The 24,824-nt window shown below is 38.9% G+C and overlaps 1 protein-coding gene across 2 annotated transcripts in view; it reads left to right on the top strand.

Annotated features, from left to right (window-relative positions):
• Cntln (centlein) overlaps positions 1-24,824 on the top strand; it is a 292,210-nt gene that overhangs the window by 195,370 nt on the left and 72,016 nt on the right. For both annotated transcript variants that reach the window (XM_055629436.1, XM_055629442.1), the window contains exon 16: positions 20,812-20,980. In XM_055629436.1, the coding sequence (XP_055485411.1) occupies positions 20,812-20,980 (169 nt within the window). The remainder of the gene's footprint in view (positions 1-20,811; positions 20,981-24,824) is intronic.

The following is a 24,824-nucleotide window of genomic DNA, read 5'->3' as shown; positions in this document are numbered from 1 at the left end:
CTGCCTCTGCCTCTGCCTCTGCCTCTGCCTCTGCCTCTGCCTCTGCCTCTGCCTCTGCCTCTGCCTCTGCCTCTGCCTCTGCCTCTGCTTCCCAAGCGCAGGGACTAAAGGTGTGTGCCACCACAGTAAAGCTTTCTGCTAGCCTTCACACACACCAGGGTAAACTTGCCTAGGGATGCAGCTGCCTCCTCAGTTAACATGACAATCTCTCACAGCAAAGCAGTAGGCCTTCAGGTGAAGCAGTTCTTCAGCTGGCCTTCCCTCTTCCCAAGTGACTGTAAGTTGTATTGAGTTGACAATAAAAACTAACTACCACATGTTTATTCAGTAATAGTGAGAGAAGAAATTTTAAGTTCATAGCCAGATTCAGAAAGGCAAGTGCTATTTTCTAACTATTTTTAATCCATATGGATTAAAATGTAAAAATCTATCTGCCTGTCTATATATGTCTTTCTGACAGGAAAGTATAATAGGGAATATGAAGGACAATTAAGAAGTTTACAGACAGAAAGTAGAGGAAACAGGATAATGGGAGTAAGAAACACAAAGTAATTATTTCATGTGTCATATTTATATATAAAATTATTTCTTGTATATATTCATATGTATAGTGTGCCAGATGAAAGAAAAAGCAGGACTATATGGAATATAGCAAGCAGAGAGGAGGTAACTTGGAAAGTATAAAATGATAATGAGAAATTGATAGGAAGAATGAGGTGAAGGTGTGGCCTTGTTGGAAGAGGTTTCAAAAGCCCATGACAATCCCAGTTAGTATTCTCATCCTTCTCTCTCTCTCTGTCCCTTCCTCCCTCCCTCTCTCTCTTTGTTACAACATGTTTTCAGCTACTATTACAGCACCATGCTGCCTGCCACCACGATAGTCATAGATTCACCCTCTGAAATAAGTCCTCAGTCAAATGCTTTCTTTCATAAGCTGCCTTGGTCTTGGTGTTTCTTCACAGCAACAGAAAGTAACTACAATACCTTTAAAATTATCTTTTCTTCAACTATATTAAAACTGGGCACTATGATCTCTTAACTGTAGTGGAAGTCTAGTGTGTGATGGCTGTTCTTGCTGGAGGATATCTGTCAGCTTCCATTATTTACTGTGCCTCTCTCAACAGGTCTGTGAGAATCAATCTTATGTCTCAGCTTGCAGGCTGTGCTTAGATGAGATAAACTTTTATCTCATTTTAATTTATGAATTAGCACTAGGTGATAATCCTGTTTCCTAGGATGGAACTGGGTCGGATCTACTCAGATTAAGTACTGAATAGAATACAAAGCTATGATATGTGGAGCTTCTGAAAAGGATAAAAATAATCACTTTGTAGAAACTTAATGGCATGTTCTTTCAGTTAACAACATTTTTATTAAAACAGTTGGTAAAGCTTGAAGGAGTAACAGATTTTTTTTTTAATATCTTTTGAGACAATGTCTCGTGCATCACAGTCTGGCTTCAGAATCCTGATCCTCCTGCCTTCTCCTCCCAAGTGCTCAGATTTTTTTTTTAATCCATGCAAATTCCTCATCAAAATTAAGAATAAAGACTAAGCTTGGAGGAATTATTTCTCTGGTGACTTCTTTAGCTTTCAACTGTTCCACCAGCTCTCCTGGAATGCTGCCTGAAGGTTTTCAGACTGGAACTGAATCATTAGTTCCCCAAACACAGTGTATCCCTGCGCCGTTTTTGGAACATAGCTGCACTTTCGGTACCTCTGGATATCCAGCCTCCTGGCCTACACTGCAGATTTTAAACTACCTGGCCTTTTTAATAACATGACCTATCTCCTGAAACTATATGTTTGCCCACATACACCTTACAGCATTTGGAAAATCACAACTAATACACCTTATTACCATTCACCACTCCTTCCAAAACAGTGACGTCTGAGAGTGACTCCTGGGAGAGTAAATGTCATGAAGCGTCTTTTCATGCATATCAAACTTTGAAGGAAAAAAAATTGAAGGTAGGTGGTAGGGAATTAGTTAGGTGGACTGTTTGGAGCAGTGTCTGCACCTACACAGGAGAGCAGCATGAGCCATCATGTATACATTGCCTGTTCTCCAAGCGCCTCTGTTTCGTAAAATGAACAGCCTAAGCTAGCTGTGACAGTACAGGCCAAAGCTTTGAAGAGGTCCAAGACAACTGACTTCTCACTAAAATGCCTCTGACGACTAGAACGATTTAATATTAAACATAAGCAAATCCCAAGCCCTCCGTGTATCAAGGTTCTCCAGAGTAATTAGCCAGTACCTTAGCCTCTGGGTAATTACAATGGACTTCTTCCATCATAAGTAGCATCAGGTTGTTTTACTGATAGCAGGTCACTGTTTTGTGCATGCATTTTTCCTTTGAACTTTTATAAATGCCACCATCCTTAGACTTGTATAATATTGCTATTCTACCTTAAATAAAATTCCACAGAATGGAAGATACATTTTCTAGCAAAAGATATTTGTTAATAAACTATATCAGGAAAATTTCTGGTCTTACCATGTTATGTAGTAGAAACAGACTATTTAGAACAGGGAATAGTCTGTTTTAGGCTTAGTCATGGCACCAGATAGAAGACATTGAGTATAGGAAATGCCTTAAATTAATATTTTTTATTTAATTGCAAGCAAGCCATAGTTTAAAAAATAAACATATATATATTTTTTTCTATGTCTTTTTTTTAAATTTTTTATTAATTACACTTTATTCATTTTGTATCCCCCCATAAGCCCCTCCCTCCTCCCCTGCCGATCCCACCCTCCCTCCCCTTTCTGCATGCATGCCACTCCCCAAGTCCACTGATAGGGGAGGTTCTCCTCTTCTTTCTGATCTTAGTCTATCAGTTCTCATCAAAAGTGGCTGCATTGTCCTCTACTGTGGCCTGGTAAGGCTGCTCCCCCCTCAGGGGGAAGTGATCAACGAGCAGGCCAATCAGATTATGTCAGAGGCAGTCCCTCTTCCCATTACTATGTAACCCACTTGGACACTGAACTGCCATGGGCTACACCTGTGCAGGGGTTCCAGGTCATCTCCACGAATAGTCCTTGGTTGGAGTATGATTTTCTGGGAAGTTCCCTGTGTTCAAATTATCTTGTTCTGTTGCTCTCCTTGTGGAGTTCCTGTCCCCTCCAGCTCTTACTATTTCCCACTTCTTACATAAAATTCCATTCACTCTGCCCATCAGTTGGCCATCAGGCTCAGCATCTGCTTTGACAGTCTATACTGCAGAAGCTTTCAGAGGCCCTCTGTGGCAGGTTTCAAGGTTGTTTCCTGTTTTCTTCTGGCTTTCAGAGGCCCTCTGTAGCAGGTTCCGAGGTTGTTTCCTATTTTCTTTTTCTTCTGATGTCCATCCTCTTTGCCTTTCAGGATGGGGATTGAACATTTTAGTTAGGGTCCTCTCTTTTGCTTAGTTTGTTTAGATGTACAGATTTTAGTGGGTTTATTCTATGTTGTATGTTTATATGAGTGAGTATATACCGTGAGTGTCTTTTTGCTTCTGGGACAACTCACTCAGGATGATCCTTTCCAGGTCCCACCATTTACCTGCAAATTTCATGATTTCCTTATTTTTCATTGCTGAGTAATACTCCATTGTATAGATGTACCACAGTTTCTGCATCCATTCTTCGGTTGAGGGGCATCTGGGTTGTTTCCAGCTTCTGGCTATTACAAATGGATCAAAGACCTCAACATAAAACCAGACACATTAAACCGGCTAGAAAAAAAGTGGGGAATACCCTAGAACTCATTGGTACAGGAGAAAACTTCCTGAACAGAACACCAACAGCACAGGCTCTAAGAGCAACAATCAATAAATGGGACCTCATGAAATTGAAAAGCTTCTGTAAAGCAAAGGACACCGTCATCAAAATAAAGCGACCACCTACAGATTGGGAAAGAATCATCACCAACCCTTTATCTGACAGAGGACTCATATCCAATATATATAAAGAACTAAACAAGCTGAAAAGCAATAAACCAAGTAATCCACTTAAAAAATGGGGAACAGAGCTAAAGAGAGAATTCTCTGCAGAGGAATATCGAATGGCAGAGAAGCACTTACAGAAATGCTCAACTTCATTAGCCATTAGGGAAATGCAAATCAAAACAACCCTGAGATTTCACCTTACACCCATCAGAATGGCCAAGATGAAAATCTCAAGGGACAACACATGCTGGAGAGGTTGTGGAGAAAGGGGAACCCTTCTCCACTGCTGGTGGGAATGTAAACTGGTACAACCACTCTGGAAATCAATCTGGCGCTTTCTCAGACAACTAGGAATAGCGCTTCCTCAAGATCCAGCCATACCACTCCTAGGCATATACCCAAAAGAGGCGCAAGTACACAAAAAGGACATTTGCTCAACCATGTTTGTAGCAGCTTTATTTGTAATAAATATATATTTTTATATGTTTTACAATTTATTCATTTTATATCCCTCTCATTTATTCATTTTGTAGACCCCTCCCTCATCTCCTCCCAGTCTTATTCTCCTTCCTCCCTCTCTATTCTTCTCATCCCTTCCCTTAGTCCACTGAAAGGGGGAGACTGCCTCCCCTGCCATCTGACCATAGCTTATCAAGTCTCATTAGGACTACCTGGATCCTCTTCCACTGTGGCCTGGCAAGACTGTACCGCCAGGATGAAGTGATCAAAGAGCGGGCAACCTAGATCATCTTAGAGACATCCCCTGCTCCCATTACTCAGGGACCCACATGGAGACTGACCTGCCAACCTGAGCAGGTTGTCTAGGTGCTTTCCATGTATGGTCTTTGGTTGATGCAACAGACTCTGCAGGACGCCTGGGCCCAGAATTTTCACTTTGCTGGTCTTCTGGTGGAACTTCTGTCCCCTCAGGGTCCTTCTATCCTGCCCTTCTTCCATAAGGCTCCCTGCACTCTGCTCAAAGTTCGGCTGTAAGTCTCTGCATCTGCTTTGATCCCCTGTTGGGTGGAACCTTTCAGAGGACATCTATGGGAAATGCAAATAAAAACAACTCAGATTCCATCTTTCACCCATTAGAATGGCTAAGATCAAAAACTCAATTGAAAACACATGCTGGAGATGTTGTGGAGAAAGGGGAACCCCCTCCATTGCTGGCAGGAGTACAAACTTGTACAACCACTTTGGAAATGAGTCTGGTGCTTTCTTAAAAAATTGGGAATAGTTCTACCTCAAGATCCAGCTATACTACTCCTGTGCATATACCTGAAAGGTGTTCCACCATTCAACAAGGACATTTGATCAACAATGTTCATAGCAGCATTATTCCTAATAGCCAGAATCTGGAAATAACCTAGTTGTCCCTAAATGGAAGAATGGGTACAAAAATACCCATTACATGGAAAGCACCTAGACAACCTGTGGCACATTTACACAATGAAATACTATTCAGCTATTGAAAACAAGGAAATCATGAAATTTGCAAGCAAATGGATGGAAGTAGAAAAAAATCATCCTGAGTGAGGTAACCCAGAAGCAGAAAGACACACATGATATATGCTCACTTATAAGTGGATATTAGTCATATGATATAGAATAGCCATACTAAAATCTATAGACCTAAGGAAGCTAAACAACAAGGAGGATACTAGGGAGGATACTTAATTCTCATTCAGAATGGAAAAGAGGATAGACACCAGAAGTGTTGGAAAAAAAGGAACAGGATAGAAGTCTATCAAGAATAAATCTTATACTTTAAAGTTGTCCTCTGTCACCATTTAACCAAATAACTCACTGGATATTTGCTCATCATTATGACCTTGAGCTTAGTAGTTTGAGGGCTGCAATAGTTTGTAGTGATTGTCAACTTGATAACTATGGGAGTTGGGAACTCAGCTGAGGAACTACCTTCATCTTCCAGCAGATTAGCTTGTGGGAATGTCTGTGAGGCATTTTCTTGATTTCCAAATGTTGTAAAAGCCCTCATCCACTATGGGTGGCACTTTCTCTGGGTAGGTGGCCTGTGTTATGTAAGAAAGATACCTGAATGTGAACCTGGGAGAAAGCCAGTAATCAGGATTCCTTTGGGCTCCAGGCTACTTCCTTGATTTTTTTATTTTATTTTATTTTTTCTTATCAGTTACATTTTATTAACTCTGTATCCCAGCCGTGTCCCGATCCCTCATTTCCTCCCAGTCCTTCCCTCCCCCCCTCATCTCCACCATGCCCCTTTCCAAGTCCACTGATAGGGGGGAACTCCTCCCCATTCATCTGATCCTGTTTTATCAGGTATCTTCAGGACTGGCTGCAAAGCTCTCCTCTGTGGCCTAACGGACTGCTCCTCCCTTGGGGGGTGGGGAGGCCAAAGAACCAGTCATTGAGTTCCTGTTAGAAATAGTCCTTGTTCCCCTCAATATGGGAAACCAATTGGTTACTGAGCTACCACAGGCTACATCTGAGCAGGGGTTCTAGGTTACATTCATACATGGACCTTGGTTGAATGTCAGTCTCAGAAAAGACCCTGTGCCCAGATATATTTGGTCCTTGTGGAGCTCCTATCCTTTCCCCATCAGACTAACTCCCCTTCTTTCTTATGATTCCCTGTACTCTGCCAAAGGTTTGGTCATGAGTCTTTGCTTTGAAAACACTGCTACTTAGAGTCTTTCCAATGCGCTCAGTAGACTCCTGTCATACGTTAAATGCACATCCCATCTGTCTTTCTAAACGAGGATTGATCATCTTACCCCATGTCTGCTCTCTTGATTATCTTTCTTAGGTGTACAGATTTCATTATGTTTATCACATCTTATAGGTCTATATAAGTGAGTATATACCGTGTTTGTCTTTCTCCTTCTGGGATATTTCACTCAGGATGATCTTTTCTAGATCCCATCATTTGCCTGCAAATTTCATGATTTCCTCCTTTTTGATTACTGAGTAGTATTCCATTGTGTAAAAATACCACAATTTCTGTACCCATTCTTCCACTGATGGACATCTGGGTTGTTTCGAGGTTCTGGCTATTACAAATAAAGCTGCTATAAACATGGTTGAGCAAATATCCCTTGTGTGTACTTGAGCAAATTTTGGGTATATACCTAGCAGTGGTATAGCTGGGTCTTGAGGAAGCACTATTTCTAATTGTCTTAGAAAGCGCCAGATAGATTTCCAGAGTGGTTGTACCAGTTTACATTCCCACCAGCAGTGGAGGAGGGTTCCCCTTTCTCCACAACCTCTCCAGCATGTGTTGTCCCTTGAGTTTTTCATTTTGGCCATTCTGATGGGTGTAAGGTGATATCTCAGGGTCGTTTTGACTTGCATTTCCCTGATGGCTAATGAGGATGAGCATTTCTTTAAGTGTTTCTCTGCCATTCGATATTCCTCTGTCGAGAATTCTCTGTTTAGCTCTTCCCCATTTTTTAATTGGATTACTTGGTTTGCTGCTTTTCAGCTTCTTTAGTTCTTTGTATATACTCGATATTAGTCCTCTGTCAGATAAAGGGTTAGTGAAGATTCTTTCCCAATCTGTAGGCAGTCGTTTTGTTTTGATGACAGTGTCCTTTGCTTTACAGAAGCTTTTCAGTTTCATGAGATGCCATTTATTGATTGTTGCTCTTAGGGCCTGTGCTGTTGGTGTTCTGTTCAGGAAGTTGTCTCCTGTGCCAATGAGTTCTAGGCTGTTCCCCACTTTTTCTTCTAACAGATTTAGAGTATCTGGTTTTATGTTGAGGTCTTTGATCCACTTGGACTTTAGTTTTGTGCAGGGTGATAAATATAGATCTATTTTCATTTTTCTGCATGTGGACATCCAGTTGGACCAGCACCATTTGTTGAAGATGCTGTCTTTTTTCCATTGAATGGTTTTGGCTTCTTTGTCAAAAATCGAGTATTCATAGGTGTGTGGGTTTATTTCTGGGTCTTCTATTTGTTTCCATTGATCCTCCTTTCTGTTTTTATGCCAATACCATGCAGTTTTTATTACTATTGCTCTGTAGTACAACTTGAGACCAGGGATGGAGATACCTCCAGATGATCTGTTGATGTACAAGATTGTTTTGGAGATTCTGGGTTTTTTGTTTCTCCATATGAAGCTGAGAATCTTTTTTTCAAGGTCTGTAAAGAATTGAGTTGGTATTTTGATGGGAATTGCATTGAATCTGTAGATTGCTTTTGGCAGGATGGCCATTTTCACAATGTTAATCCTACCAATCCATGAGCACAGGAGATCTTTCCATCTTCTGAGATCTTCTTCAATTTCTTTCTTCAGAGACTTGAAGTTTTTCTCAAACAGGTCTTTCACTTGCTTGGTTAGTGTCACCCCAAGGTACTTTATGTTATTAGTGGCTATTGTGAAGGGTGTTGTTTCCCTAATTTCTTTCTCGGCCCTTTTGTCTTTGGTATACAGGAGGGCTTCTGATTTTTTTTGAGTTGATTTTGTATCCTGCCACTTTGCTGAAGGTGTTTATCAGCTGAAGGAGTTTTCTGGTTGAATTTTTGGGGTCGCTCATATATACTATCATATCATCTGCAAATAGTGACACTTTGACCTCTTCCTTTTCGATTTGTATCCCCTTGATCTCCTTTAGTTGTCTTATTGCTCTGGCTAGGACTTCAAGTACTATGTTGAAGAGGTAGGGAGAGAGTAGGCAGCCTTGTCTTGTCCCTGATTTCAGTGGGATTGATTTAAGTTTCTCTCCATTGAGTTTGATGTTGGCTATAGGCTTGCTGTATATTGCCTTTACTATGTTTAGATACGTGCCTTGTATCCCTGATCTCTCCAAGACTTTAAACATGAATGGGTGTTGGACTTTGTCAAATGCTTTTTCAGCATCTAAGGAGATGATCATGTGGTTTTTCTCCTTCAGTTTGTTTATGTGGTGGATTACATTGATGGATTTCTGTATGTTGAACCACCCTTGCATGCCTGGGATGAAGCCTACTTGGTCGTGGTGGATGATATCTTTGATGTGTTCTTGGATTCGGTTTGCAAGTATTTTATTGAGTATTTTTGTGTCAATGTTCATAAGAGAGATAGGTCTGAAGTTCTCTTTTTTTGTTGGGTCTTTGTGTGGTTTAGGTATCAGGATGACTGTTGCTTCATAGAATGAGTTTGGTAATGTACCTTCTGTTTCTATTTTGTGGAATAGTTTGAGGAGAATTGGTGTGAGCACTTCTTTGAAGGTCTGGTAGAATTTTGCGCTGAAACCATCTGGCCCAGGGCTTTTTTTGGAGGGGAGACTGTGAATGACTGCTTCAATTTCCTTGGGGGATATAGGGCTGTTCAGTCTTTCTACCTGATCTTGACTTAATGTTGGAAGATGGAATCTATCAAGAAAATTGTCCATTTCATTTAGGTTTTCAAATTTTGTGGCATATAGGCTTTTGTATTATGACCTAATGATTGTTTGAATTTCCTCTGTGTCTGTAGTTATGTCACCCTTTTCATCTCTGATTTTGTTGATTTGGATAGATTCTCTCTGCTTTTTAGTTAGTTTGGCTAAGGGTTTGTCTATCTTGTTGATTTTCTCAAAGAACCAGCTTTTTGTTTCATTGATTCTTTGAATAGTTTTATTTGTTTCTAATTGATTGATTTCAGCCCTGAGTTTGATTATTTCCAGCCTTCTGCTCCTCTTGGGTGTATCTGCTTCTTTTTTTTTCTAGGGTTTTCAGTTGGGCCATTAAGTTGTTTGTATGTGATGTTACGAATTTCTTCTTGCAGGCACTTAGTGCTATAAATTTTCCCTTGAGCACTGCTTTCAATGTGTCCCATAAATTTGGGTATGTTGTGCCTTCATTTTCATTGAATTCTAGGAAGTCTTTAATTTCTTTCTTTATTTCTTCCTTAACCCAGCTGTCATTGAGTAACAAGTTGTTCAGTTTCCATGTGTGTGTAGGCTGTTTGTTATTTCTGTTGTTGTTGAGGTCCAGCTTAAATCCATGGTGGTCAGATAGAATACAAGGGATTATTTCAATCTTTTTGTATCTGTTGAGGCTTGCTTTATGACCAACTATGTGGTCTACTTTGGAGAAGGTTCCATGCGGTGCTGAAAAGAAGGTATACTCTTTTGAGTTTGGATGAAAAAAATCTGTAGACGTCTATTAGGTCCATTTGATTTAGGGTCTCTGTAAGTGTTTTTATTTCCCTATTTGTTTTCTGTCTAGTTGATCTGTCCCTTGGTGAGAGTGGAGTGTTGAAGTCTCCCACTATTAGGGTTTTAGGATCAATGTGTGATTTAAGCTGTAATATTGTTTCATTTACGAATGTAGGTGCTCTTGTATTTGGGGCATAGATATTCAAAATTGTGATGTCCTCTTGGTGGATTTTTTCTTTGATGAAAATATAGTGGCCCTCCTTATCTTTTTTGATTAACTTGGGTTGAAAGTCTATTTTATTAGATATTAGGATGGCTACTCCAGCTTGTTTTCTGGAACAATACGCTTGAAAGACATTTTTCCACCCCTTTTACTCTGAGGTAGTGTTTATCTTTGTTGCATAGGTGTGTTTCTTGGATGCAACAGAATGATGGATCCTGTTTCCGCAACCATTCTGTTAGTCTGTGTCTTTTAATTGGGGAGTTGAGTCCGTTGATGTTGATAGAAACTAATGACCAATGATTGTTACTTACTTTAGATGTGGAGTTGTTGGTGTCACTGAGTTTCATTGCTTGTATTCTTTTTTTTGTGTGTGTGTGTGTGTGTAATTATCTATTTTTTTGTTTTGTAGTTATTCTTTTGTTTTTTTTGTGTGTGTGTAGTTATCTATTTCCTCTGTTTCCTTCGATGTAGTTGTTTTCTTTGGTTTGGAGTTTCCCTTCTAGTAACTTCTGTAGAGCTGGGTTACTATGTAGATATTGTTTAAATTTGGTTTTGTCTTGGAATATCTTGAATTCTCCGTCTATGTTGATTGAAAGTTTTGCTGGGTATAGTAGTCTGGGTTGGAATCTTTGGTCCCTTAAGGACTGTATGATTTCTGTCCAGGCCCTTCTGGCTTTCATAGTTTTTGTTGAGAAATCTGGTGTGATTCTGATAGGTCTACCTTCATATGTTACTTGGCCTTTTTCCCTTGCTGCTTTTAGAATTTTTTCTTTGTTTTGTAGGTTCAGTGTTTTGACTATGATGTGACCTGAAGAAATTCTTTTCTGGTCTAGTCTACTTGGTGTTCTGTAGGCCTCTTGTATGTTTATGGCCATCTCCTTCTTTAAGTTGGGAAAGTTTTCTTCTATAATTTTCTTGAAAATATTTTCCGGACCTTTGAGCCTGATGTCTTCTTTTTCTTCTACTCCTATTATTCTTAGGTTTTGTCTTTTCATGGTGTCCTTGATTTCTTGGATGTTCTGTGTTTGGAACTTTTCTGATTTTATTTTTTCTTTGAGAGACGTGTCAATTTCCGCAAGTGTATCTTCAGCTCCTGAGATTCTTTCTTCCATCTCTTGTATTCTGTTGGTGATGCTTACCTTTGTAGTTCCTGATCTTTTCTCTATGTTCTCCAGCTCCTGGTTTTTCTCTATTTGTGTTTTCTTTATTGATTCTAATTCTGTTTTCATGTCTTGCACCATTTCCTTCATCTGTTTGAATGTGGACTCCTGCTTTTCAATGATAGCTTCTATTTTTTTGTCCGTTTCCTCTCTATGTATCACTAATTGTGCCTCTACTTCTTTGGGTATAATTGCCTATATTTCTATGAGAGCTTTGTTTATTTCTTCTTTATTTGCCTTCATTTGTGTGGACATTTCTTTGAGAGCTTTGTGCATTTCTTCTCTGTTTGCCTCAATTTTCGTGGTCATTTCTCTGGTCATTCACGATTTGTTTCCTCTTGGTTAGTCTCGATTTCTTTGGTTATTTCTCTGAGGGCTTTGTTCATTTCATCTTTATGGGCCTCTAATAGCTGGAGAAACATAGTTTTGAGGTCATTTTCTTGTATATCTAGTGAATTGAAGTGTCCATTGTTTTGTGGGTTTGCTGGTGAGGTCATTATGTCCTGATTTTTGTAGGGAGTGTTCTTACATCTGCCTCTAGCCATCTGGTTATTTATAATCCTCACTGTTTGTTCCTCGAGATTGTAGTTCGGGCTATGATCCTCTCTTTCTGTTTTCTGGACTGTTTTTTCAGGAAGATGAGAGAGGTTCACTGGTTTGAGAGTGTGCACTGTGGTTTCAGTTTTGCCTAAGTAAAGAATGTGATTCTGGTGCTATTCGTGTGCGCTTTTAGTGGGCGCTGTGTGCATGGGTGGATTCTCTGACTATTGCAGTGGCCTGCAAGCCACTATTACGCAGTTCTGACTGAGATCCAGGGATTGTTTGCCTGGATTACACTGGTGGACCCGCAAGGCAGAGGCTTCAATGTTGGGGTCGCTATCCCAAGAATCCCTATGATGCCCACACGAGGGGTGTGGGTGGCAGGGATCTCATCTGGTTGCTTCTGTGGAGAGGCCCTGGGTCTGGGGCAATCGCTCCCTAGAAGGCTCACTCACTCTCTTGCAGGACCAGTTGGAATGCACAGGGGTTCCCCTTGCTCACTAGTCTCTGATTTGGTCCTGCTGTGGAAGTGCACGGGTAGGCTCACAGTCAGCTCTGTGACACTGTGGCCTCACTTCCTTGAATTTTTTGCATACCTCAATGATGAACTGTTACCTATAACCTGAAACAAATGCTTTCTTTCATTTTTTTTTTAATCCCAACAACAGAAAACTAGGATCCTATTACTCAAGTAGAATAACTTTCCCTAGGGAATCACATTATTGTTTGTGGAGTAAATAGGTAGGACTGTATCTACTTAGCTCCTCAGTCATCAGTATTAACAGTCAGCAGGACAGACTTCAAGATGGCTATGCTCAATAGGCATGTTGTTTGAGTAACAGGACCTCGGGGACTGCAGAAGAAGGGAGTGCCCATGCTGCTGACTCAAAATTATGAGTGTCTTTGTTTCAGTGATAAGAGAAGGGATCCCAGGTGCTAAGGATAGATGGTTTCAGCCTCTCTGAGGACAGGTACTAGGTCCCAGGTACACAAACATGCCCACTAGGGTCTCAGCATTTTTCTACCAGGCATGTTCCACCTCTTTGGGAATGTCTCCTGGATTCTGTCTAAGGTTCTACTCATCTCTCTGAAGAGACCTGCCCAGCCACAGGATCATACAGGTTATAGCTCCAGAATGGCAGCACCCATTGTGCAGGGTGTTTGGGTAGCAGGAACTCAGTGATTGAGGAGCAAGCAAGTGGCTGCACCCCTGACTGCAAAATCCCATCATCTGTCTCTGTTTCCTTGTGAGAGGAGTGATCCTGGCTGCCAGGTACAAATGGTTCAAGCCTCAGGCCTTCAGGCTATTTCAGTCTTTCTGAGGATGGCCCAGAATCTAGGCTATGGACCTTGGCTCTACTAGCCTTTCTAAGGAGATGTCCCATATCCCAGAATCACACAGGTTAGACACCCTCATCCCAGTCCTCTGCTAGTAGGTCCAACTGGGAAACAACCATCAGAGGAGAGCTGCAGGATATTCACTGAGATTCAGTTTCCAATCTATGCCCCAGAGCTCCTTCCACTTGCCTTGAAAGTCCAACAGGTACCAGGGACAACCAGCCTATGCCAGGGACAACACAGATGGCTAAAGCGCATCTTAGAAACACAGTCAACAAAAGCCAAGACAATATGGAACCACCAGAACCCAGATATCCTTCTACAGTAAGCTCTGGATATCCTAACACATCTGAAATGTAAGAAAATTACCTTAAATCTATGCTCATGAAGATTATAGAGGCCTTAGAAGAGGAAACAAATAAGTCCCTTAAAGAAATTCAGGCAAATACAAACAAACAGGTGAAGGAAATAAATAAAATGGAAAATGGCCTGAAAATAGAAATAGGATCAGTAAAGAAAACACAAACTGAGAAAATTCTGGAGATGGAAAACTTAGGGAAGAGAACAAGAATTACATAGGTAAGCACTACCAACAGAATACTAGAGATGGAGGAGAGGCTCTTAGGTGTAGAAGATACAGTTGAAGAAATTGATACATCACTCCACAAAGAAATATTAAACTGAAAAAAATCCCAACACAAAACATCCAAGAAATCAAGATCATAATGAAAGCACAAAACCTAAGACTAATAGGAATAGAAGAAAGAAGATTTCTGGCTCTAAGGCCCAGAAAATATTTTCAACAAAATTGTAGAAGAAAAACTCCCTAACCTAAAGAAAGAGATACCTTTAAACATACAAGAGGCTTACAGAACACCAGATAGATTAGACCAGAAAAGAAAGTACTGCTGCCACATAATAATCAAAACACTAAATGTACAGAACAAAGAACAAGCATTAAAAGCTGCAAGGGAAAAAGTCAAAGTAACATATAAAATCAGAGCTATCAGAATCACACCTGACTTCTCAACAGAGTCTAAAAGCCAGAGAGCTTGGGCAAATGTATTGCAGACCTTAAGAGACCACAGATGTCAGCGCAGACTATTATACTCACATAGATGGGAAAAAAAACAAGATATTTGATGACAAAACCAAATTGAAACAATATCCAAGCACAAACCCAGGTCTACAGAAGATACAGAAGAAAAACTCCAACCCCAAGGAGGTTAACTAAACCTGAGAAAACACAAGATATAAATAATTTCACTTCAGCAAAACCAAAAGAAGACAAGCACATAAACACACTACCACAAACAACATCAAAATAAAAGAAACTCACAATCCTTGGTTATTAATAACTCTCAATATCAATTGACTCAATTTCCTAATAAAAAGACACAGGCTAACAGAATGGAGGCATAAACAGGATCCATCATTCAACTGCATACAAGTTGAATGCATACCTCATCAACAAAGATAGACTTTACCTTAGAGTAAAGGACTGGAAAAAGGTATTGTAAGCAAACCTACCCAAGAAGTAATCTGGAGTAGCCACCTTAGTATCTAATAAAATAGACTTTCAACCAAAACTAATTCAAAGAGATGGGGACGGACACTTCATTCTCATCAAAGGAAAAATCCACTAATAGGACATCTCAATTCTAAACATCTATGCCCCAAATATAAAAGTACCCTATTTGTAAAAGAGCATTACTAAAACTTAAACCACACGTTGATCCCCAATGTATTAATAGTGAGAGACCTCAATAACTGCTCTCACCAGTGAACAGGTCATCAAGACAGAAACTACACAGAAATAATGAAACTCACAAATGTCATGAATCAAATGGACCTAACAGATAACTTTTCACACAAATAGAAAAGAATATATCTTTTAGATCACTTTTCCCTGTTGGAGCTGCCTTGCCTGGCGACAGTGGGAGAAGATACACTCAGTCCTGATGTGACTTGATGTACTTGGGTGTGTTGGTGGGAGGGAGCTTGCCTTTTCTGAGGAGTAAGGGAGAATAGGAGGAAGAGGGAGGGAGGATGGAATCAGGAGGAGAGGAGGGAGGGGCCTGGAATCTGTATGTAAAGTGAATGAATAAACAAACCAATAGGAGACACCACATTAGCTGAATCAATTAGCCCAACTGAGGTGGAATTATAATCATATCTGGAAATCACAGTGTTAGCTGTACCTGTTACTAATGTTGTTTCTAGCTGACTTGGTTGTCCTTGGCAGCAGAATCTTAAAGCATTCTTTATTCTTTATTTCCATTTTTTATACCTCCTATTTTTTCTAGAGCATTTTATTTTTATTTTTCAATATTGTGACCATATTGCCAAGTACAAAGGGCATTTTTTCAATCTTTGCTTCATGACCTGTCAGCACCTTTTGATAGAGTTGATTTCTATACTTACCCTTGCTATACTTTCTATGTGGTAATCACTGACACAGCCAAAGTTTCTTCAACAAAGTCAGCCATAGCACTATCGTTGATAGCACCATCAGTGACATTCAGTTGCAGTTGCAGTGCATTTACTGTTTTATTCTATCCCTCCCAACTTTTTTTGAATAGGTCAAATCTTTGGACATCTCTTTTAAAAATCTACATTTTTTTTGTGATCTCATAGCATTTAACGCAATCCTTACATCTTTAATTAATGTTATTATCACAGCCACTATAAAAATTGAAATAGACATAGTGTTCCTCACTTCTTAATTTAGGATTAATTAGGCTAACAATCAGTTTAACTACATGCTTTGTATCTGATTTCCTAGTCCTTACTCCTGAGCTTCCCCACAAAGAATCCATTCCTAAATGATGGCACCTTTTTCACTTATTCTAATCAAAACTTGGAATCATCCTTGAGTCCAGTCTTTATCCCAACATCCAGTCAATTGGGAAATCATCATGGCTTCCTTCCAAAAACACATACAACCCACCTCCATCACTACAATCCTGACAGTGCGCTTCATCATTTGTCCAATTTTTTCCTAAATAGGGACACACATCTCTTTTGTATAAGTTTGCCCCTAACTTCTGTGTGGAATACATTTTATAACCATCCATTTAGCTTATGCCTCTTCTCTAAGACTGCTCCAAAGACCATTCTATTCCAGATTGCAACTTTGTTCTCATTTTGTATGTTGGACTATGGATTTCTTCCTTGTCCTCTGCTTAGAATGGTTTTCCAACAGCTTTTATTACCTCATAAGAGCAGACTGTATAACCTTTCAAATATATTGTGTTTATTGTCTGCTTTATGTAGAATAGGGACCTTCTGGGGGTAACTATTGTAGATGTTTCTCAACTGTGAGTGTGTCCTGCATAAATGAAATACTGTGTATACTGAGAATTCTTAATGGAAGAAAAATAAAGGAAATGAAACACTGCCCCTTCTATACCTCAAAGAAATATTGTCAATCTATTCTATCACTAAATATATGACTACATATAATGATCATTCCACTTTCCCCATTTTTGACATTGCATGTTGAATTCTTGATCATTTTTGGACAAATTGAAGGGGACACTACAAATAGAAGTAACAATACTAATAAAATAACAGAATAAGTTGTTGAGTCTACCGGTATGATTCAGACATGCTGACTTTCAGAATATTGAAAGAATTTATAAATTTTATGAGTTTCTATGCTGACTTACAAAACAGACTTGTTTAAACCAAGCCTAAATAAGTTATTAGGACATTATAAGAGAGCCATTCATAAATGTTTTTAAAAGAAATATTGGGGCTGGGAAGATGACTCAGACAGGAAACAACTTTCTATACAATTCCTGATCCTTAGCACCCAAGAAAAGCTATGTTTTTTGACATACAGATATAACTCTTTAATTGGGGAGTGGTTTGATGTAGAGACAGGTGGACCCTAGAGCTTGCTAGCCACAGAGTTTTTAGTTGGTGAGCTCAAAGATCAGTAAGCTACCTAGTCTCTAAACAGGTTAAGAGCAACTGAGGAAACCACAGGCTGTCAATTCAAGCTTCCACTGTCAGACACACAAGCATGCAGGTGTGCACATATATACTACACACATACAAACACACATTCACAAAGATGCACATGTGTGAGTATGTGCACACACACAACTTATTTCTGGAAGTCTGTACCAGGCTGACCTCTGTCTGTTTTCTTCTCCCTCTGCATCGAGAACCTAATACAGGGCCTTGCTCATACTAAGTAGTCTACTGCAGATCTGTTGTTCAGCCCATATGGTATAACATCCTTAAACACAACTGTGCATTTGAGAAAAAAGCATGTTTATCAACTTGGTCATTAAAATGGCATTCAAAATGCAGAAAATAGGTACACTTCAGAATATAAGTGGTGGAAAATACTTTGCAATATAGAATCATAAATTCCAAAGATCTCAGTTGATTAGGAAGATAGGGTTATACGACAGACAGGTTACTTTTAGTACAAAGTGCTAGTAGTTCGTTAGCTACTCTGGGAGAAATAAGTATTTGATAGTCTATATATAAAAATACTGTATGAGGCTATTTTAGAATGGACATGCCAGAGAGACATATACAATTTTAGCCTCCAGTAATAGTGTACAGTTCTTAGGATGTGACTTTGAATTCTTGTAATGTTACTGCATTAGCATAAGCTAGAATAAGTTCATGAGACCAAGGCAGCAGAAAATCTCAAAATCATTTAGATTAGGAAAATTATGACAAGCCATGAGTTTTTTCCTAACTATGTCTCAATGAGTATGTGTCTATATAAAAATAGTTCAAATATACCTATGTGAAAAGGTTACTTTTAGTTCTACTCAACCTCAAAACTTGTTTGTTCTTAATTTAAAAAAAATCTATTTTTATTTTATTTTCTATTACTCGAAAATTCACACAACAGAATTAGACTCACTAGCAAAATATATTCTATGATTTGTATCACAATGTTTGTTGATTTTTTTTAATTGACTGACTTAAGGAAATTGGACAACCCAGACATATTTTTTTTTAAATTACAACATCAAAATATGTCACCTCTCAAAACATAGAACAAACCTGAGGGATGGCACAAATTATTATTTCTCTTTGACATAAAAGTAAGTGGTAGATGGCTAATAAAATATTACGCATATGTGTCTTCTGGGCTTTTGGTAACTCATTGTATATCTGAGAGAATATAAGATTGATTGTAGGTCAACGTAAATTTGATAGAAACGTTTTTAAATATTTATTTATTTACTTACTTATTTACTTATTTATTTATTTATTTATTACAATTTATTGACTTTGTATTCCAGCTGTGGTCCACTCATTGTCTCCTCCCATTCCCACCCACCCACCTTCTTCTCTCCCTATGCCCTTTCCCTAGTGCCCTGATAGGGAAGGAGCTCATCCTCTTCTATCTTACCCTAGCTTATCAGGTCTCATCAAGGCTGGCTGCATCATCTTCCTTTGTGGCCTGGCAAGGCTACAATCCACAGGCGGAGGTGATCAATGAGCCTGCCACTGAGTTCATGTCTGAGGCAGTCCCTGTACCCCTTACTAGGGAGTCCTAGTTAGAAACTAAACAGCCTACAGTTTTCCTCTGAACAGGGAGTCTAGGTGCTCTCCTCTCCATGCATGGTCCTTAATTAGAGTTTTGGTCTCTGTGGGCCCCCATGGGCTCAGGTTTTTTTTTTGGCTCTGTTGTTCTCCTTATGGAGTTCCTGTCCCTTCCAGGTCTTTCTATCTCCCATAAGGTTTCCAGCACTCTGCCCAGAGTTTGGCTATGAGTCTCACTATCACCTTCCATATGCTGGTGGGTAGAGTCTTTCAGAGGTCCTCTGTGGAAAGCACCTGTCCTGTTCCTTGTCTTATCATACTTATGATCTCTATCCTGTTTATACTTCTGAATGAGGATTATACATCTTCCCTAGGGTCCTCCATGTTGTTTAGCTTCTTTAAGACTATAGATTTTAGTATGTTTATCCAATATTGTATGACTAATAATCACTTATAAGTGAGTATATACCATATGTGCTTTTCTGCTTCTGGGTTACATCACTCAGGATGATCTTTTCTAGTTCCCACCATTTGCCTCCAAATTTCACGATTTTCTTGTTTTTAATTGTTGAGTAGTATTCCATTGTGTATCACACTTTCTTTATTCATTACGCTGTTGAGAGACATCTAGGTTGTTTCCAGATTCTGGGTATTACAAATAAAGCTGCTATGAACATCGTTGATAAAATGTTCTTATTGTATGGTAGGGCATCTTTTGGATATATGCCTAGGAGTGGTATAGCTGGATCTTGAGGTAGCGCTATTCCTAGTGTGACAGATTGATTTCCAAATTGGTTGTACAAGGTTATATTCCCACCAGCAATGGAGGAGGGTTCCCCTTTCTCTGCAACCTCTCCAGCATGCATCCCTTGAGTTTTTGATCTTAGCCATTCTGATGGGTATGAGGTGAAATCTCAGGATCGTTTTAATTTGCATTTCCCACATGAAAAAGGACATTGAGCATTTATTTATTTATCTATTTATTTATTACAATTTTTTCACTTTGTATCTCAGCTGTAGACCCCTCCCTAATCCCCTTGCAATTCCACCTTCCCTCTTCTCTTCCCATTTCTCTTCCCCAGTCCACTGATAGGGGAGGTCCTCCTCCCATTCTATCTGACCCTAGCCTATCAGGTCTCACCAGGACAGGCTGCATTGTCTTCCTCGGTGGCCTGATATAGCTACACCCCCCCCCCCCAGGTGGAGATTCTGGATATTAGCCCTCTGTCAGATGTAGGGTTGGTGAAGCTATTTTACTTGTCTACAGTGTCCTTTGCTTTACAGAAGCTTTTCAGTTTCATGAGGTCCCATTTATTAATTGTTCATCTTAGAGCCTGTGCTGTTGGTGTTCTGTTCAGGAAGTTGTCACCTGTGCCAGTGATATCAAGGCTCTTCCCCACTTTTTCTTCTAACAGGTTTAGTGTGTCTGGTTTTCTATTGAGGTCTTTGATTCACATGGACTTTAGTTTTGTGCAGGGTGATAAATATTCATCTATTTTCACTTTTCTAAATGTAGACATCCAGTTAGACCAGCACCATTTGTTGAAGATGCTATCTTTTTTCCATTGTGTGGTTTTGGCATCTTTGTCAAAGATCAGATGTCCATAAGTGTGTGGGTTTATTTCTGGGTCCTCTGTTCAGTTCCCTTGATCCACCATTCTGTTTCTATGCCAGTATTATGCAGTTTTTATAACTGTTGCTCTATAGTACAGCTTAAGATCAGGGATGGAGATACCCCCCAGAAGATCTTTTATTGTAGAGGATTGTTTTAGCAATTCTGGGTTTCTTGTTATTCCATATGAAGTTGAGAATTTTTCTTTCAAGTTCTGTAAAGAATTGTGTTAGTAATTTGATGGGAATTGCATTGAATCTGTAGATTGCTTTTAGTAAGATGGCCATTTTTACTATGTTAATTCTGCCAAGCCATGAGCATGGGAGATCTTTCCATCTTCTGATATCTTCTTCTAATTAATCTTGGATTTTTTTTTTTGCAGTGATTCTGAAACACAAACCTCTCAAAATTTGGGAACAATTATTGTGGAAACATCACAGAAAATAAGCCCTATAGAAGATGGTGGAGAACAGAAGGAAACTGACCAAACAGAAGAGAGCTGTGTTCAACAAAGAGAGATGCAGACATCCTCGCATGGCAAGGCCCTGAAGGTACGATAGATCTCCTCAGCTCTACACTAGCTCTACTCTTGTGTAATTTAAAGTGACACATTTTTCACTGATTAGACTTGAATTCCTAAAAATGATGTCTTTTTGAAGGTAGACAGCAAAAATTCTCACCTTTGAATAATTTTACATGATTTGCTATATTTGCAAAAATAAAATGAAAATAATCACTATGCTTATAAATCTTGATATTGTTACTTCCAACAAAGGAAATAATAAAGTGATAATAAATTCATTATTGTTTTTAAGAATATCAAAAATGACAAAGAAATGTGGGCTTCTGTTAGATTTCCCTGTCATAAAGCCGTTTATTCTTTCTATGCTCCTGCTACCTGACTGACGATAAATAGCTAGCTTCTACAGAAATTACTATTGGGATGGGAGGCAGGAAAATCAACATTACTAGGCCAGCCTCGCTTGATTTACATAGGAAGAGACCCTAACTGTTTGAAAAGTTTCTCGTTGTTGTTATTTTTCTGCATATTACTTGACTGGCTGTTTTGCTTAGTTGTAATTATAAATGTGAAGCCTAATGTGTTTGTAAAAAGAAGAAACTTAAGTTCTCATTGACATAATAAGCATATATAGACCCTTTTGATTAAATCTACACATGATTTTATAAAAAAATAAATAACCAAATTTTACCATTGTGTTTGGAAAACATCAGACTTACCCACCAAATCCATGGAATGACCAGTATCTTGACTTTAATTCACTGACTTAATTTTCTTTATCATTTTACTTCCCTTCCAGTTATAATGAAGTTTTCTCCCTGTAGCTTTATGAAATTGGATAAAAAGCCTCTGATACCGTGCTTCTTTTATTCACTACCACTCAAAGTGCACTCAGTTTTGGTCTCATGAATAGTATTTTGTTGTCTGAATATGCTGTAATTGTCATTCAATACTGTTGGAATTTGAGAGGCTTCACTACAGATTTCCTGGAAATAATGTTGCAATGAATATTCTTGTACATTGTTTGCTTCATAAATGTGGACACTTCTGTATTAAAAGCTCAAACATGAATTACTGTGTCGTGGCTGGTGAGTTCCTGAGATTATAGTTAGTACCTTTTATTTTCTTTAGTACAGCACACTTCAGTGAACCCACCAGCAACTTATAGATATCTAATCACTTGGTATGTAGGCTTTCCCATTTCAGCCATTCTGTGTGTTTTGAGGTTTACCACTAAGGGTTTTTTTTTTTTTTTAGTTTTCTGTGATTGCCAAGATATTGAGTCCTTTCTTTAGTATTTAGTATTACACTGTCCATTTTATAAGCAAATTATCTTATTTTCTTATCTGTAGGATATGCCAGGTATGGGATTTTGTTGATTAGATAGACAGATGGATAGATAGATAGACAGACAGGGCAAAAGGCATATATATGTCATTTTTCCTACACCTTTTTCCCTCCTAGATGGTGCTTTTTTAATAATATAGCATATACTAATATGGTCCAATTTATTAGTTTCCCCTTGTTTTGATAGGAAGATAGACATAAACTAATAGAAACTATGCTGAAATTTAAAAGAAAAGGAAAACACTAGATGGGGAGCCAGGCGTGGTGAGACACACTTTTAATCCCAGCACTGAGGGAGGCAGAGGCAGGTGGATTGCTGTGAGTTCAAGACCAACCTGGTCTACAAAGCAGGTCCAGGACAGCTAAGGCTTCACCAAGAAACCCAGTCTCAGATACAAACAAAGAAAAGAAAAGAAAACAATAGATCGGAACCTTAGGACTTGGGGTTCAACATGATATTGAATTCTCTGAGTTGTCCCTTATATACTGGCTTACAGGGCACTGAGGTACCTGTAACTTCTAAACAATAATAATAAGGCGGTAAAAATCTCCAATTAAACCATTCTCTTTCCATCCAGAGGATTAAGAAAGAATTAGCCTAACAGGACAGAAAATGTTACATAATAACTCACCTGTATCAGCCAAACACCACATATGACTCCACTTCCACCTCCATCATTAAAGGCCTATTAGGTACCTAGACTTTCTTGTCATTTACCTTTAAGGAGTTAACTCCTCTTGCTGCTGCTCCTGATAATTTGGATAAAGTATAAGAGGACCCACAGGGGAGAAAATGGTAATGACTCCATCTTCTTCATCACTGGAGACTATAGAGAAGTCCTGAACATCTGTCGCCACCTGGCTTCCTTTCTAGCAGGGTGGTTTCATGAGCCAAACAGAGAAGGGGACTTTCATTACCTCATACCTAACAAGCCCCCAAGCCTCCTCATGTTGTCATGGTTGGCCAGGTGAGAGCACTAACAAGGCTCTTTCTGTCTTCAAACTATAGCAGTGTCAGCAGAGGCCCATTGGAGAGCCTGAACTTCTACCCTGCAAAGCAGTAATGATGTGCCCATCCTCAACTACAGTGTCTCTAGAGACTGGACTTTCATTCTCAACTTGTATAATTGATGTTGTGTCTCTTGTCTCTACAGTGTAATATGATAAGTTTGCTCAAACAAAATGCAAATAATATTTAGTCTTCACACACAGTACCCAAAATATTCAGGGTACTGTTAGAAATCGCTCATCATAATAAGAACCAACAATACTGCAGCTTGTATAAGAAAAGTCAATCAACAAAAGACAAAAGCCTTACAGTAAATATGGAATTAAATGATATATATGATATTCATTTTAAACCAATTGTCACTTTAATGAGTAATTATGGACAGGTTACAAGGTGAAAAAAGCAGAACATGTTAATTAAGAAAATAAAGCAAAGAATTAAAGCCATTGAAAGATCCAAATAAAAATTACAAAACAGAAAAAGACGGGTTTTTATTAGCCCCACAGAGGGCAACATAAATTCTCATTCCCCAAAATTGGTTCAGTTATAAAGTGGGATGATACTACAATCCCCCAGGTGGGCAGCAAGCTTTATTATCCGCATGATGAAATACTGAATATAGAAGTAAATCTGCTTAATTTTTTGCTGCTGATCTTTGATGAATACAAAAAAATATTTTAATTAAGGAAGGGTAGTCTTTTCGACAAATAATGCAGGGTCAGTTGGCTATTCCTAAGCAAAAACAAGAATATATACCTAAACCTCACACGTTATGTATAAGTTAGCTTGATGCATCACAGATTAAAGTGTGACATTTAAGTTATAACACTCTTAGAAGGTAATGTAAGAGAAAATCTGCAGAACCTAGGGTTTGATGAATGAAGAAACTTTAGACCTGATACGGAAACCAAGATTCATAATTTATATTATTATTAAAAGTAGCAACTTTTGCAAAGCAAAAGTTCCTGAAGGTGAGACACTAGATTAGAAAGCGTGGCTGGTGCCCAGTATCTAATAAGGGTTTCAAGTGTTGATTTATGTAAAGAACTCTCAAACTCTAACCATAAAAATATGTAGCAATCTGGGGCTGGAGAGATGGCTCAGTGGTTAAGAGCAGTGTCTGCTCTTCCAAAGGCCCTGGGTTTGATTCCCAGAACCCACATGGCAGCTCACAACTGCCTGTAAAGCCAATTCCAAGGGATCTGACACCTTCATACTAATGCACATAAAATAGAATTAAATAAGTTATTTCAAAAAATATGTAGCAATCCAGATAAGAAGTGGGCAAGTCATGAACAAACAGTTTACCAAAAAAAAAAAAAAAAAAAAGATACTTCGGTGGCAAACAACTGCATAAAAACAATGTTCACCATCACTAACCTTTCAGGAAACTCAGGCTAGGATCACAATAAGAATAAGACAGCTAAGTGAAAATAATGACAATACTCAGCTGACAAAGAGGCAGAAAAATTGGAGCACTGACTTTGTCCGTGTGATTATGAAGTGCAACACTGTAGCA

The sequence above is a fragment of the Psammomys obesus genome, unplaced genomic scaffold, assembly GCF_907164565.1.
Source record: "Psammomys obesus unplaced genomic scaffold, mPsaObe1.curated_primary_1811, whole genome shotgun sequence".
Taxonomy (NCBI): Eukaryota; Metazoa; Chordata; class Mammalia; order Rodentia; family Muridae; genus Psammomys; species Psammomys obesus.
This window is presented reverse-complemented; position numbering and strand designations above follow the sequence as displayed.